This window comes from Taeniopygia guttata, chromosome 30 (assembly GCF_048771995.1).
Source record: "Taeniopygia guttata chromosome 30, bTaeGut7.mat, whole genome shotgun sequence".
Taxonomy (NCBI): Eukaryota; Metazoa; Chordata; class Aves; order Passeriformes; family Estrildidae; genus Taeniopygia; species Taeniopygia guttata.
Genome location: NC_133055.1, coordinates 5,645,201 through 5,661,515, shown reverse-complemented (window position 1 = coordinate 5,661,515; position 16,315 = coordinate 5,645,201). Strand labels below are relative to the sequence as shown.

General features: G+C 53.8%; 3 protein-coding genes and 1 pseudogene across 3 annotated transcripts in view; 2 read left to right on the top strand and 2 right to left on the bottom strand.

The window, feature by feature from the left end:
- LOC100226816 (uncharacterized) overlaps window positions 1-16,315 on the top strand; it is a 1,189,242-nt gene that overhangs the window by 513,419 nt on the left and 659,508 nt on the right. The window lies entirely within an intron of this gene.
- The window catches only part of LOC121469068 (uncharacterized), a 662,903-nt gene that overhangs the window by 446,652 nt on the left and 199,936 nt on the right, over window positions 1-16,315 (bottom strand). The gene's annotated exons all lie outside the window — the stretch shown is intronic.
- Window positions 5,976-6,908, bottom strand: LOC140680963 (olfactory receptor 14I1-like). Its single transcript, XM_072919851.1, has one exon. The coding sequence runs from the start codon at window positions 6,906-6,908 to the stop codon at window positions 5,976-5,978; it is 933 nt and encodes a 310-aa protein (XP_072775952.1).
- On the top strand, window positions 10,895-14,638 carry LOC140680962 (serine/threonine-protein kinase pim-1-like; annotated as a pseudogene).

Sequence of the window (16,315 nt, the reverse complement as noted above, 5' to 3'; positions counted from 1 at the left end):
GCTCCGCTCAGGCCAGGCTGCTCTGGGCACTGCCCCACGGCCTCAGCCCCTGCCAAGGGCACAGCAGCAGCTGCAGCTCAGCCAGGACTCAGCCCCACCATGGGGGAAGGGGCCTGGCCAAGGCCAAAGGAGCTCCCTGGCTGCCCTGCTCCCCTCTGGCTGAGGTGCTGAGAGCTCTGCAGCCCCTCCTGCCATCCCATCTGCCCAGGCCAGCACAAGAGCCCCGGCCTTGGGGCCCTGCAGAGCTGCTCCTGCTCCAGGCCCAGGGCCCATCCCAGAGCTGGGGCAGCCACAAAGCTGTGCCCATTTCTGCTCATTGCTGCTCTGATGGGGATGGATCCTCAGCCCCTTGGGGGTTGCTGATGAATTTTCCTAATCCAGTGGCCTCTTCTTTCTCAAGCTCTTCACTTCACTAAGTGAAAAAGGCTCATAAACATTTGCTTAAAATGCCCAAACAAGAAAAGTCCATGGGAATAATTGATGTTTTCAATACTTCTGTGGTTAATTAGACAGATTTCAGAAGTATATTCTAAGTGAATATACTGTATTGAAAGCAATGCAGAGATAAGTGTTTTGTCCTGTTTTCTTTTCCCGTTTTTCCTATTTATGGATTGATATCAGCAATGTCCAATTGATATTGACCTCCAGCACCTTCTAATGCAGTCTGAACAGATACGAAAATCCAGACCCTTCATGGCTGACAATCAATAACACTTTGTCCCTATCCCATCCCCACCATTTCCCTCATCCAAGCCCTGGCACTCAGAGCAGCTGAGGAATGGAGTCACACCCAGGGGTGTCCCCAGAGCTCAGCACTGGGGCCAGGTCAGTGAAATCTCTTTATTGCTGATCTGGACGAGGCCATCGAGGGCACCCTCAGGCAGTTCCAGGTGAGCCCAGGCTGGGTGGGAGTGTGGCTGTGCTGGAGGGCAGGAAGCTCTGCAGAGGGATCTGGACAGGCTGGAGCCATGGGCCCAGGACAATGGGATGAGGTTCACCAAGGGCAAGGGCTGGGTCCTGCCCTGGGCTAACAGCCACCCCAAATCCCTGGCTGTGCCCTGCCCTGATCCCCACAGCCTGTCCTGTTTCCTTCATCCCTGCATTGCCAGGGACTTTCTGGGACAAGGGAGCTCTGCTCTGGGGATGGAGGGAGGTCCCAGTGCCACCACTGGAGTGGGAACCACAACTCATCAGGTTTGTGTCCTTTGGGGGTCAGGAACTGGTGAGACTCAGACGCACAGAAAGTTTCTCTTCATGGCCAACAGACCATAATTGAACAGGACACAATTTAATAACAATCGCACTCATCCTTGAGCTATGTGCAACATCCTAGCAGTGTCTAATGAGTCCACCATCCCCAAGTGATTTCCATGCTAAAATTGATTTTTAGACAAATGTGGTTCTGTGATAGGTATAAATACGATTAAGTTTTTGTATCAGGATGCTCGTCCTGGAGTGGGGAAAAAACAGATCAAACAATTCTCGATTTGCAAAGCTGTCAGTGGTGGATGGAGAAGGGAGGTCAGGCTCCTTTTGGTGTTGAGGAAATGCTGAAACCAGCCTGATGCATTTCATCTCCTTCTTGCCTGGCTGATCTCCCTTCTTTCCCCTTCCTCCCATTGGCTTTTGTCTCCCACCAGGCCCCTGGTGAAGAGCCTGGCTCTGTGTTCTCCATCCCCTCCTCGCTGGCACTGCCAGGCTGGCATGAGGAGCCCCTCAGCCTTCCCTGCTCCAGGCTGGACAAGCCCAGCTCCCTCAGCCTCTGCTCACAGCCCAAGGGCTCCAGCCCAACCTTGGAGGCCCTTCCCTAACCCTGCTCCAGCTGCCAGACATCTTTCCTGTCCTGGGGAACCCAACCCAGGCCAAAGGGACCTGGATAATCCACGTCCTTGATGTCCTGGTCACACAGCCCTGGTCCCTTGTGCCCGTGTCAGGCTCTGCGGTGGATCCTGTGGAACATCCTTTGGTGGAGGCTGTGGCTCCAGGGGGACCGGGGGGATATTGGGGGACAGGGACCCTGCTGGGCATGAACAGCATTGGACTTGTTGGGAGAAACAGTGAGGGGGAGCTGGGGCAGAGTGACCAACCCAGTGACCTCACAGAGCCCCCCTGGGATGTCACACAGCCCCTCTGTGATGTCACAGCCCAATCTGGAATGTCACACAGCTAGTCTCTGATGTCACAGCTAACTCTGTGATGTCACAGTCTGCTCTGTGATTTCAGATTCCCATCCTGTGATGTCAAAGCTTGATCTGTGATGTCACATAGGTGACCTATGATGTCATAACTCCTTGATGACCTCACATAAACCACTCTATGGTGTCATGGACCATTCTGCCATTGATTACTCATGTAATGTCATGGATCACTCTGTGACCTTATGTCACCAGGTGATAAATTGCCTACACCAGGTGAGCTGACGCCTGGAGCTTGTTCTCCAAAACCCCAGGCCCATGGAAACCACACAGTGCCCATTGTGGGAGAAGGGGAACTGGAAGTTCACCAGCCTCAGTGTCCTGCCAGCTCAGCCAGGCCCACGGGAACATTGGGGTCCACGACCACCAGGGACCACCAGAGAGACCCTCAGGACAGAAGAACACATGGGTAAAGGGGAGGGGAAATGTGTTAATGATTTTGGGGAAATGATTATCAGATGTATGTTCAGTCCAGGGCAATCAATGACTACATGTGCAAAATACAGAATATGAACAGAAACTTTCCTGCACTCAGCATGCTTGGCTTTGGGAGGAGCTATCCCCTGTGCATCCAGCTGAATAAAGAATGCTGCTTCTTAATGCTGCACTGGTGTTAAGGAGTTTTCTGTTTTTCTGAATTTTTGGTAACACTCCACTCCCAAGGAAAGCTCTGTCTCGTGCTGTTCACAAACAGAGAAGGGCTGGTGGCAGATGTGGGGGTTGGAGGCTGCCTGGGGCACAGGGACCATGAAATAATCAAGTTTTCAATGATCTGTGAAAGAAGGAGGGGCAGCAACAAAACTTCCACACTGGAATTGGGAAGGGCAGACTTTGGCCTATTTAGGATGCTGATTGGGGAGTACGAAATCATGTACTGATTTTTTTTAATGGGAAGCAACCCTTAAAAACAAAGGGGTGCAGGAGGGATGGACACATTTCAAGAAAATAATCTTAAGGGGGAAGTAGCAGCCTGTCCCAGTGTGGCAAAAGATGAGCTGGAGGAAAATGACTGTCCTGGCTGCCCATGGAGCTTTTGTGGGAACTCAAGGGAAGGAAGAGGGTGCATCAACTTTGGACAGAATTTCAGGCAACTTAGGAATTCTTTAAGGATGTTGTTAGGTCATGCAGAAATAAAAAGAAAAGAGGTGAAAACTCAATTAGAGCTTAACCTAGCCACTTCTGTGAAAAATAATAAAAAATGTTTCTATGAAATATTTGTAGCAAAACATAGGATAAGGAGAACCTCTACTCTTTATTGGAGGCACTGGAGAAATATAGGAACTAAACATAAGGAAAAGCCCAAACTACTTAACACCTTGTTTGTATAAATTTTCAATATTAGGACAGGTTATCCTCAGGACAAGTTTTCTCCTGAGCTGCCAGATGGGCTCAGGGAGTAGAACAGGCCCCTGTAATCCAGGAGGAAGCAGCTGGTGACCTGCTGAGCCACTCAGATGCTCACAGGTGTATGGGATGAGATGGGATCCATCCTAGGGGCATGAAGGAGCTGGTGGATGAGCTCCCCAAGCTGCTCCCCACCATTTACCATCAGTCCTGGCTCACCAGGGAGGTCCCAGAGCACTGGAGGTGCCAGTGTGAGCCCATCCCCAAGAAGGGCTGGAAGGAGGAGCTGGGGAACTCCAGGCCTGTCAGCCTGACCTCGGTGCCCGGCAAGGTTATGGAACAGATCACCTTGAGTGCCACCACAGGGCACCCACAGGATGGCCGAGGGGTCAGAGCCAGCCAGCGTGGATTTAAGAGGGGCAGGTCCTGCCTGAGCACCCTGATCTGCTTTTAGAACCAGGTGACCCACCTGTGGATGTGGGAAAGGCTGTGGATGTGTCCATCTGGACTTCAGCAAAGCCTTGGACGCTGTCTCTGACAGCATTCCCTGGAAAAGCTGCAGCCCACGGCTTGGGCAGGTTCCCTCCTGGCTGGGAGATGGAAGAGCTGGCTGGAGGCTGGGCCCAGAGAGGGGTGGGGATGGTGCTGCACCCAGCTGGTGTCCAGTCCCTGGTGCTGTCCCCAGGGATCTGTGTTGGGCCCAGCCCTGTTTAACATCTTCACCGATGATCTGGGTGAGGGGATCGAGCCCACCATCCCCAAATTTGCAGGTGACACCAAGCTGGGTGTGAGTGTGGATCTGCTGGAGGGCAGGACAAGAAGACACAGCCTTCAGCTGCACCAGGGGAGGTTTAGGCTGGACAAGAGGAAGAAGTTCTTCACAGAAAGGCTGAGTGGGCATTGGAAGGGGCAGGCCAGGGGGGAGGTGGCAGAGTCTCTGTCCCTCTCCAGTGGCACTCAGTGGCATGTCTGGGTGACAAGGCGGTATTAGGGCATTGGTTGGACCTGATGATCCCAAAGGTCTTTTCCAGCCTATTTGATTCTGTCATTCTGTGATGATTGGGACACTCTGGGGCCATTGTGACCCTGCAGGGCCTGGTGGAACTAAGAGGACCATGGTGACACTGTGCAGCCCCATAGAACCAGAGCTCCATTGTGGTGCTCTGGGGCCCAATGGAACCAGGGAGTCCCCGTGACACTGGGTCCTGGTGGAGCCACAGAGGCCATTGTGACACTGCGGGGCCTCGTGTGACCGAGGGGTTTCACCATTGTGACACTGCAAAACCAAAGAGAGCACTGGGAGAGTCCAGGGCCCAGGGGAACCAAGGGGCCGTTCTGACACTGCGGGGCCTCATGGAACCAAGGGGACATTGTGACACTGTGGGACCTTGTGTAACCAAGGGGCCACTGTGACACTCTGGGGCCTCCAGGAATCTGGAAGGCCGTTGTGACACTGTGTGGCCTCATGGAAACAAGGAATCCATTGTGACACTGAGGGGACTTGTAGAACCACAGAGAGCATTGTGACAGTGTGGGACCTCATGTGACCATGGGGCCTTTGTGACACCCTGGGGCCCCATGGAACCGAGAGGCCTCTGTGAAACTGCGGCACCAACGAGAACATTGTGACACTGTGAAGCCCCATGGAACCAAGGAGTCCATTGTCGCATTTTGGGGCCCCATGGAACCAAGGAGACCAGTGTGACAGTGCAGGGCCTGGTGCAACCAAAGGGACATTGTGACACTGAAGGGACACATGGAACCAAGGACATCTTTGGAGATGACACCAAGCTGGATGTGGGTGTTGATCTGCTGGAGGGTGGGAGGGCTCTGCACAGGGACCTGGACAGGCTGGATACAGGGCCCAAATCCAACAAGGTGAGGTTTAACAAGTCCAAGTGCCGGGTCCTGCACTTTGGCCACAACAACCCCTGCAGCGCTCCAGGCTGGGGACAGAGGGGCTGGACAGCAGCCAGGCAGAAAGGGACCTGCAGGGACTGATGGACAGCAGGCTGGACATGAGCCAGCCGTGTGCCCAGGTGGCCAAGAAGGCCAATGGCTCCTGGCCTGGATCAGGAATGGTGTGGCCAGCAGGACCAGGGCTTCTGTGCCAGCCCTGATCTGCCCCCAGCTCTGCACACAGACATTGCTGCTGCAGCTCCAGAGAAGGCAACAAAAGGGCATCTCTGCAGAAAACTCTGTTGGGAGATCCTTTAGTTCCTTTAAAGCCACCGAGAATGCAGCCCCTCATTGACACAGTCTGTGGGCACAGGGAAGGTGAAGAGAAACAAAAGGATAAATGGCACAATGACATTTCTTTCTAATGTGGAAAACATTAAAATGTAAAAGAAAGAAAAAGAACCTCCAAAATTAAACCAACAATAAGTATCAAAGATGACTTTTATTACAAGTGATTTGCAGAAATTGGCCAGCAGTTTAATGTTCCTGAAAGCATCCAGTCATCAGTGTCCACACTGCAGCCTTGAGCTCCTGGTTCCTCAGGCTGTAGATGAGGGGGTTCAGGGCTGGAGACACCACCGAGTACAGAACTAACAGGGCCAGATCCAGGGATGGGGAGGACATCGAGGGGGGCTTTAGGTAGGTAAATACACCAGTGCTGATAAACAGAGAGACCACAGCCAGGTGAGGGAAGCAGGTGGAAAAGGCTTTGAGCCGTCCCTGCTCAGAGGGGATCCTCAGCACAGCCCTGAAGATCTGCACATAGGAGAAAACAATAAACACAAAACAACCAAATGCCAAACAGACACTAACAGCAAGAAACCATTGTTCCTTGAGGTGGGATTTGGAGCAGGAGAGCTTGAGGATCTGGGGGATTTCACAGAAGAACTGACCCAGGACATTGCCATGGCACAGGGGCAGGGAAAATGTATTGGCTGTGTGCATCAGAGCATTGAGAAAGGCACTGGCCCAGGCAGCTGCTGCCATGTGGGCACAAGCTCTGCTGCCCAGGAGGGTCCCGTAGTGCAGGGGTTTGCAGATGGACACGTAGCGGTCGTAGCACATGATGGTCAGGATGGAAAGCTCTGCTGACATGAAGAACATAAAGAAAAAGAGCTGTGCAGCACATCCTGTGTAGGAGATGTTCCTGGTGTCCCAGAGGGAATTGTGCATGGCTTTGGGGACAGTGGTGCAGATGGAGCCCAGGTCGCTGAGGGCCAGGTTGAGCAGGAAGAAGAACATGGGCGTGTGCAGGTGGTGGCCGCAGGCTACGGCGCTGATGATGAGGCCGTTGCCCAGGAGGGCAGCCAGGGAGATGCCCAGGAAGAGGCAGAAGTGCAGGAGCTGCAGCTGCCGCGTGTCTGCCAGTGCCAGCAGGAGGAAGTGGCTGATGGAGCTGCTGTTGGACATTTGCTGTGGCTGCACGTGGGCATCTGTTAATGGAGAAAGGACAGGGACAAGTCAGGAGAGGCTGCTTGGAGCCAAATCTGGGCCATTCCCTGCAGCCTGTCTCGTTGGGACTCACCCACCAATGTTCCTGCTCTGGGAAAACCTTCACCCAGGTCCCTGCCTGAACTCCAGCTGTGCTGGCTGAGTGTGCCAGGAGCAGCCAGGCCTGTGCGTGGGGGCTCTCGAGGAGCCATCCCTGCCCTGCTGCCCTGGGTTTGTGGCCCTGTGGCAGAGGGACCAGGCTGGATATTCAGGATTTGTCACAGGAATCACTCCTAATGCAGAAAAGTGCAGTACTTCACTTGATATAATCTCCACTCACACTTCTAAGGCAAACAGATGGCAGGAGATGATTTTAGGAATTGTTTTCCTACCCACACACCATTCCTGGCTCTCTGAGGTCAGAAATCCCCAGCATTCCTGCTGCACTCAGAATTTGCCACTGAGAGATGTGAGAGGCAAAGGATTCCCTGTGGCTGAGGGCAGGTGAGGGGCTGGATGGGCTTGTTCCCCCAGCACTGCTCTGTTCAGCCCCCTCTGCTTCCCTGAGCATCTCCCTGGGCCTGGACATTCCCTCCTGAGAGGTGCCTTGTCCCTGCCAGCGCTCACAGAGCCCATCCCACCCTGTGTGCCCTCGGCCCGGCCCTACAGAAACCTGCCTGTGTGCAGGGCCCTGGCTGGGGCAGGCTCTGTGTGCAGCTGGGCAAGGGCAGCTCAGGAGAGCCCTGCTGGGCCCTGCAGAGGTGATGCTGCTGCTGTCCGGGCTGAGGAGGGGCTGAAGGCCCTTTGGGAGGCTCCCAGCAGAGACACTGACCACCCAAAGTCACAGTTCTGGAGTCTCTGTAAATGTTCAAACATTCCTTTGATCATCCTGTGTGTCCCTTTCAACTCAGAATGTTTTGTGATTCTGGGATTACAATTCCTGTTCTGCTTCTCTCATCCCCCTGTTCTTTGAAATCAAAAAAGAAAAAAACCCACCTTGCGACAGTGTTAAAACAATAAAGGAAAAAACAGACCTTTATTTGAAGCTTCCAGGTGTCCCAGTGGGGATGAGGAACAATCAAACCCTGATTTCAGCAATTCATTAAGGTTGATTAATTAGGATATTTAACAGGAACGTCCTATAGGACATTCAGTTGCTCCAGTTACACACCTCTGGCTCAACCCATTGGAGTAGGTCCAAGGATTTCTTTGCCCAGCTTTTTCTTATCACTGCTCACATTCAAAAACCAAAATGTTGTTCTTGTAGGTCCTCTTCCTGATAATAAGACTATACAGAATTTCAGGAATGTATTTAGACAGTTGCTTATTGTTCTAAAATCTAAGAGAAAGGTAAGGAAATGTACTAGAGTTAATTAAGGATTATAATTATGTTAACTATATAATGATAGTTTAAAATACTTAATTAAAAGTTTAGTAGAGTTAGGTAAGGATTATAGTTTTATAACTATATCATAGTAATTTACAGAACTGTGAATATATGACAAATATATGAAAAGCAAAAATCATTTGGTCATCACCCCAACATTTCCACCCTGCTCCAAGCAGGAAATTGAAAACAATCTCAGGAAAGCTCCTGACCTTTACAGCAATCCCAGGCTTACCTTCTTTGGGAAGTGCCCTCCGGAGCTGTGCCCAGGCTGGTCTGGAGCTGGGAGCAGCCCTGCCCCACCCAGCCCCTCTCAGCAGCAGCACCTGCCCTGCTCAGGGTGGCTCCTTCCCCCCACAGCTCCTGGCCAGCGCTGGGAGCAGCTCCAGGGCCGGCTGAGAGCTGTCCCTGGCAGGCAGCAGAGTCCTGGCCCAGCACAGCGCCCTGGGCTGCAGGACCCTGCTCTGCAGGACAGCCCTGGGCACCCCTGGCTGCTCTGCACAGGAGATGAGCAGAGAATGCACTCACAGGGTCTGTGGGCATTGGGATGTTCCAGCTGCAGGAGATCTCTCCAGGAGCTGCAGCTGCATTGTCCTGCAGCCAGAGGTTCCTGTGCCAAGGGCTGGCAGTGATTCTGCCCCAGGCACTTCTCAGCCCCTTCCCAGCCCTGACTGATTGAAGCTCTCTGTGCCTCTGTGCTGTGCCCGGGCTGGCTGCAGGCAGTGCCCCAGCCCTGCTGGGCTGGGAGAAGAGCTGCTCAGCAAGAGAAATGTGCTTTTGATGCTCTGCTTGGTTACCAGGATCACCCTCTGTGCCAGGAGCCTGGCCCAGCTCAGCAGCACAGACACAGCACAAGGACTTTAATGACCCTCTGGGGCTTTGTGCTCAGGCCCTGAACATCAGGCCCTGAGAGGGAGCTGCAGAAACCTCTCCAGAACTCCAAGTCAGACTCCAACTCCAAAGTTTCTTGGACTTTTAATGGGTCCCACTGAGGGACACGACTGAGAAAGTGTCCCCAGGCCCCAGGCAGAGCAGAGAACTGGAGGCACTGATGACAGGTGGGGACAAAGAGAAGCCAAGTCTTGGTGCCCTGGGGCACAGCAGGGTCTGTGCCACCAAGGGCTGTGAGGAGACACCTTGTCCTGAGGCCCTGGGGCCTCCTGGCACAGCCCCAGCCAGGCTGGGCACTGTCACCCCCTGGTCCTGCCCTCAGCATCCCCCCCCAGCCCACATCCCAGTGGCCTCAAGGATCTGCTGGAAGGAGTCCCTGGGGAGCCTTGGTCAGGAATGGCCCTGGGGGCTCCTTCATGCTCCCAGAACTTCATTTTTTTTAAGGTAGCTGGTGTTTCCCTTTTGATACAGACTCTGTGAGAGGTTTGTGCAATCATGGCCCCAATTATCTGCTTTAACGAGTCCCTTGAGAGCTTTGTACTGACACTCACTGGGGCTCATTAATACTCTGAGATACTAAACTTTTTTCAGGTACTTTGGATTTTCCTTTCCACACTGAGAGGTTTTTGTGCCATTTTGAGTCTCTGAGAGGTTTTTGTGCCATCCTGGCCTCCAATTCTCTCCTTCAAGGAGTCCATGAGGAGCCTGTGTTGGGGATGGACCTCAGTGGGTCCCATAAATGCTTTGAGACACTTTGGGTTTTTCCTCTGTCTCTGACTCCTGGAAAGTTTTGTGCAATCTCCTCTCAGGCCCTGAGGTTCCAGGGCTCAGTTCCAAATGCACCACGGGGCTCATTAGGATCAAGCAAGTTCTGACAAACCATTGCTCTGCTTTGATTTCCCTCTGGTCTGGGGCAGTTCTTCAGGAAGTTTCTGTAGCAGTTTTGGTTCATCATTTTGTGATTTCTTGGCCAATGCATCAATTAGCGTGGTGGGTTCAGTGTTGGCTAATTACCAGTGCACTCACTAGAATATACTTACTCATTTCCCTCTGTGAGACAGGATTAGGAGAAAGGCAAAGTGGGATCAAAACTGTAAAAGGGTGTAGAGGAAAGTTTATTAACAGTAAGTAAAAGAAAGAGTAATAAGAATCAGAGTAAAACATTGAGACCACTTCCTCTCTCCTTATAACCTGTCAATATAAAGAGACAAAACCTAAATTTTTCTGTCAGTTTTCCACCTCTAGAATAGTCTTTGTTCAGTTCACTTAGGGAGAGAAGTTACTCTTGTTAATGTTATGGAGACTTCTCCACAAGAGAACTGTTATCTCATGGCTTTTCATTCCACGTATAACAGCTGCCTGGAAAAATCTGCAATCGTGAAGTTCCTCTGAAACAGATTTTTGCAGTTCACTTAAGTTAACAAAATGAATTAAGCATTTATATTTTAGCTTGTACAGTTATGTGTTGAATTTCAGCCTTTTACTTAAGAAATCTCTTCCATAGTTCAAAGGGCATAAGAAAATGCAAATTTCTGAAGCTTATTACACAAAGAACAATGCCTAAGGATGCAAAGAATCCAGATAAAGAAGCTTCCCTGTCTCCAGGCCTATCAAGACTGACAGATGTACACAGATAAGCACCGAAGGACCGAAAGCGCATGTGCAGAGAGAATTCAAAAGTTCAATCATGAAGAAGACCACGATCTTCAGCCTCAAGAGACCACCAGAGACCCCCGCAAGACCACCATGGCAAACCACGCATGCCCAGAAGGGCCTAGACCTATTTAGCATGAGAGGTGAGGACAGGGGGGGCCAGGGGTTGAATATGCATGGGAAGGTTGTGTAATGTATTGCATATGGAACACCTTTGTGAAGAAAAGTGTGGGTCAGAGTAAGGATCGGGGCACAAGTTTTTGGAGAGCTATCTCACTTGTGCTGGGCACTGGCAATACAAACCCACTACCCCAAGTTGCGGAGTCTATTTATTTATTCCACATATCACTTCAAAAGTATAGAATTGTGACGTTCAAAGGTAGAAATAGAAACTGCCGAAAGCTTGCATAAAAATGGAAAATAGAAACTACTGGGAAAAGCTTATGACTATGCATGAATCTGATCAATAAATACCAGCAAGCCCAACAATCGGTGTGCAGCTGGAGGGGAAAACCCCCACCACTGTGCCCAGTGCTGTCTTTGCTCATACATTAAAATAATAATTACTAAATAATAATAAATAATTGAATTAATGCTTGATATATTGGCTGAGTCAAGCTTCCCATTTCTAACAGAAATTATTATGAAAAAGTGACTCTTCTTCCAGACAAACTCCACCAAGTCATTCCCTGCATTTCTCCTTTTCAGATTCTTTCAGCCATCCACTGAGAGGTCCAGCTTGTTCTGCTGCTTTCCATGAACTGATTGAACTCTTGATTTATATCATTGCATGAGATGTGGAAGCTTTCTGAACTGAACACAGAAACAAACTCCCTCTGTCAGCCCATGTTCATGTTCTACCTCACTTTCAAGATGTCCATGGGGATGTTGGAATGATTATCACACAGCTTTCCATTTCTGGCTGCAGGCCCTGGAGATTCTTTCTCTGCATTCCCTGACAATTCCTGGCAGCCTGTCATGGTTTCTTAGGGTAGAACAATAACAATGAAAACCTCACCAATGGCACAACTGCCCAGCCCACAAGGAAAAGAAAGAACAACTTGTAAAGTTCTTCAACTATTTGTCCTGCTGTGCTGCAAGAGTCGAGCAGCACACACGGTGTGGAAAGCCAAGAGAAGCCACAGCTGGTGGCACATCTTGTGGCAGAAGCTGCTCAAAGCTTCCTCGTTCTCCAGCAAAGGTTCTTGGAAAGAGCAAACAGGACTGTGGAGAAGATTCTGGGAAAACTGAAACAGCTTTTAAGAAATGAAATTAAAATGGAACAAAACAATCTAAGATGTTTTTCTGTTTCCTTTTATGCTCCCCTTTTCCATCTTGCACTACTTCCCCATCCCATTAATCCAAATGGATCTCACTTCTAAGATCCACGACTTGGCAAGTTTTAGACACTCTAAAATACCATGAGCTACACACAGTTTGCATTACCCTGTGATTTTTTTTTTTTTTTTTTTTTTTAAAATCAATGCTGGAGACTAAGTGCAGTGCTTGGGTCAGGTACAAATTCAGCATTCAGGGAATGCGCTCCGATAGCGTTTGACCCTCAGCAGGGAAAATGCACAGCAGTGACCGAGGGGATTCCTGTGTCCCTGGGCAGGAGTCCAGACTCTGGATCTGGGCTGAACACGGCAAAGTTCCCGTGTTGGGACAGGCTCAGGGGCTGCCCCGGGGAGCGCGGGGCTGGGCGCGGGGGCGAGCGGGCAGCGGACATACGGACACGGGGACACACGGACACAGGGACACACGGACACGGGGACACACAGACACGGGGACACGGACACGGGGACACGGACACGGGGACACACGGACACGGGGACACACGGACACGGGGACACGGACACGGGGACACACGGACACGGGGACACACGGACACGGAGCTTCAGCTGCAGCGGCAGCAGCGGCAGTGAAAGAAGCGACTCTATCTCCCGCTGTCCCCTCCTCTCCCTGCCTCCTTCTCCCCCATGCCGGGCCGGGCCATGTCCCCGGCCCGCCCCCGGCCCCGGGCGGGGCTGCCCCGTCCCCGCCCCGCCCGCCCCGCCGCGGTCTCGCCTCCGCCCGGCTCTGGGCGTGCTGGCGGTGGCGCTGCCGGGCGGGCATCAGTGCCTGGGGCTGGGGCAGCATCGCCGCCCTTTGGCTCCGCCTGGCCCGAGCCCGGCCCCGGCCCCGGCATGGGCTCCGGTCCCGGCCCGGCCCCGGCTCCTCCCGGGCCCCGCGGAGGACACAGCGGCGCGGCCGCTGCCGCCTCCGCTGCGGCTGCCCCGGCCCGAGCTCCGCCGCTCGGCAGCGCAGCCGCCGGCCCCGAGCCGCCGCTGTCCCGGGGCCGGGAGAGAACGCCTGGGGATGGCCGGCCCGGGGCGCTCGGGGGGCGCTCGGGGCTCCTGTCCGAGGAGGAGGCGCGGGGGCTGCTCCGCAGGTGCTGGAGGCCGTGCGGCGCTGCACCAGCTGCGGGGTCCTGCGCAGGGACATCAAACCAGGGAACATCCTGCTCGACCTGGCCACCGGGCAGCTGAAATTGATCGGCTTTGGCTGTGGCGCCTTCCTCCGAGACACAGCCTACACCCAGTTTGCAGGTGAGCCCTGCCAGGGGATGCTCCTGGGCATCTCATGGCCCAGCCGAGGTGCAGCACCGGGGCTTCCCCTATTGCAGCCGGGATGGGATTAATGCTGGAGCCAGGTTGATTTGGGTGGGGGTGTGAGGGGGTCCAGCTCCCAGCCCTGCTGACAGCCTTCAGCACCCACTGTACCCTGGGCTGGGGCTGGAGCTGGGGCAGCCAGCCCGACAAAAACCCCCATGGGGGTAGCAGAGAGGGGGGTCTGACCCTGTGCCCCAGACAGTTTGGTGTGCAGGTGAGGAAGGGCTTGGACTGCTCTGCTCCCCTTGTTTGCCTTGGCTTGTTAACATTTTGTGGGGCCATACAGGCAGGGAGAAGAGGGGGTTTTCTCCACCACTGGGTGAGTTTTTCTTTTGTATGTCATGCTTGGGCCTTCCCAGGGTTTCTGCTGCCCTCTTCCAGCACCAGTGGCTTCTGTTCCAGCCCCGAGTCTGTACACAAGTCCCAGGTGCTGGCGAGAGGGCAGTGATCACCCCGTGTACCACTGGGGCAGCCCCCACATGCCCAGGGGTGCTGGGGCCAGGCTCTGGGAGCAGCAGCATCCCCCTGATGAGCTCTGTCTGTGTTCCACAGGAACCCTGTCCTACAGCCCACCAGAGTGGATCGCCCACCAACGCTACCACGGCGAGGCAGCGATGATCTGGTCCCTGGGCCGCCTGCTGCACCACCTGGTCATGGGGAAGCACCCGTTCAGGAGGGGCCAGCAGATCATCTGGGGGCGGATCTTGTTCCCACAACGGCTCTCTCAAAGTGGATCCTCATCTCTGGCCACGGGGGAATACCAGAGATGGGAGACAGCAGCAGCTCGAGAGCATCCCGCTCTGGCAGCTGCTGAGGAGGTGGCACATGTCCTGCTCTCCTGCTCTCTTCCAAACAGAGGATCCATGGGGAAGTTTAGGCCCAGCTCTGGGCACACCCAGCATGGCCTGGGCATGGGAACAGGGAGGCAACTTCTCCAACTGACTGGTGATTGCTGGTTTCTCTCCCCACAGTGCCAGGATGTCATTAAGAGGTGTTTGTCCATGCAGCCCTTGGACAGGCCATCCTTAGAAGAGCTTTTCCGTGATCCTTGGGTGCAGGGTGTTCCTCTGCCCTAGAAGATGGGAGAGATCCACGTGCACAGTTGGATCCAGGGGCCTGGCAGGTAACAGCTCCACACATCTCTTGGCAATAAGTGGCAAAGCCAGCCAGACAGGTTTTGTCCTGCCTGTAGCTCTGAGCAGGGCTCAGCAGAAGGGAACACGCAGCTCTTGGGCTGGAGCTGAGCTGGAGACCTGGTGTGGCAAGCACTGGTGGCCACCATCCCCCCTGGTTTTCCTTGCCATGGTTCATGGATGGCTGGGGCCCTGGGCAGAACCCTGACAGCCTGGTCTGGCCCCAGGGAAGGAGAAGGAGCCCCTGGAGAAGCTGTACCAGGTGAGGCTGCTGCTGCTGGGGACAGCGAGGGCAACATCAAGGATGAGAACCTCTTGCTCCACCTGGTCTCTGGCAGGCTGAAGATGATGGCCTTTGATTCTGGCACCTTCTCCAAAGCCAGGCTGCACAGCGAATTTGCAGATGGGTCCACACGCAGGGGATGCTCCCAGATTTGGGCATTGCACAGCCTGGCTGGGAACCAAAGGTTCCCCCTTTGCTGGGGCGGATGCAGCTGATCCTTCAGTCGGCTGCCAGGCTGCTTTTGGCAGGGCTGGGGGCATGGGCTGGGGTGGGTACGAAATGGGAGTGGGCTCCTGGCCCTGCCAACAGCCCCCAGCACCCACCGTGCCCTGGGTGGGGCTGGGCTGGGGCAGCCAGCCCGACACAAACAAACCCCCATGGTGGGAGCAGAGGTGGGACTGCAGAGCCTGTGCAGGGGCTGCTTTGCTTTGCAGGCAGGGAAGGGCTTGGGCTGCTCCACTGCCCTTGTTTGCTTTGGGATCACCATGGGGGCAGTGCAGGGGAAGGGAAAAGCCTGGGCTTCCCTCACCTGTGACTTTTTTTTTTTACTTTTTTCCTTGTTTCCGCTTTTTGTCTGTAATCTATTTTCAATAATTTGATGTTTGTTTTTCTAGAGGAAGCGTTCCAGGTGGGGTCCAGTCTGCATCAGGACGTGCTTGGGAGCAGCTGCGGCGTGGATGGGCCGTGCCCTTGGAGAAGGCTGAGGACATCGTTTGGGAACAGGTTTTCTCCCAGCGGTGGATGGCGTGAGGTGGGTCCTGTCTGCTGGGGATGGTGGGGTCAGAGCTTTGGGGAGATGGCAGCGAGCACAGGAGCGTCCTGCTCTGGGCAGCTGCTGAGGGCTGGAGGTGCCGTGGCTGGGTGCAGGCTGGGCACATGTCCTGCCCTCCTGCTCTGCTCCCAAAGGCTGCAGTGATGGGCAGCTCTGGGCACAGCTCTGGGCACTGCCAGCATGGCCTGGGCTCTGTGGGCAGCTGGGACAAGGGGACAGGAGCCTTCAGCTGATGGGCACTTTCTGGTTTCTCTCCTTGCAGCCGGGCTCTGCGGGTGCTGAGGCTGCTCTGGGCTCTGCCAGGGCCCTGCTGGAGCTCAGCACCGGGCCGCAATCAGCCAAAGGAGAAATGGGGTGCCCTGCAGCACAGACTGGCTTGAGCATTTCAGCAACACAGTTCAAGTTTGGAGAGTGTACACCTCCAAGGTAAAACATGACACCCCCCAAAAAATAAACTTGTTCAATAACTTCTGAAATGAAATCAATCTGGGATGACCCCAAATGATGTTTTGCAGCTTGCTCAAGCTGTAGCTCAGCCCTTCTCTGAACTGTTCTCTCCCCCACCTGCCTTTTACTTCCCAACTGCTCCCTCTTTTCCCCCAGTGAGTTCCCAGCC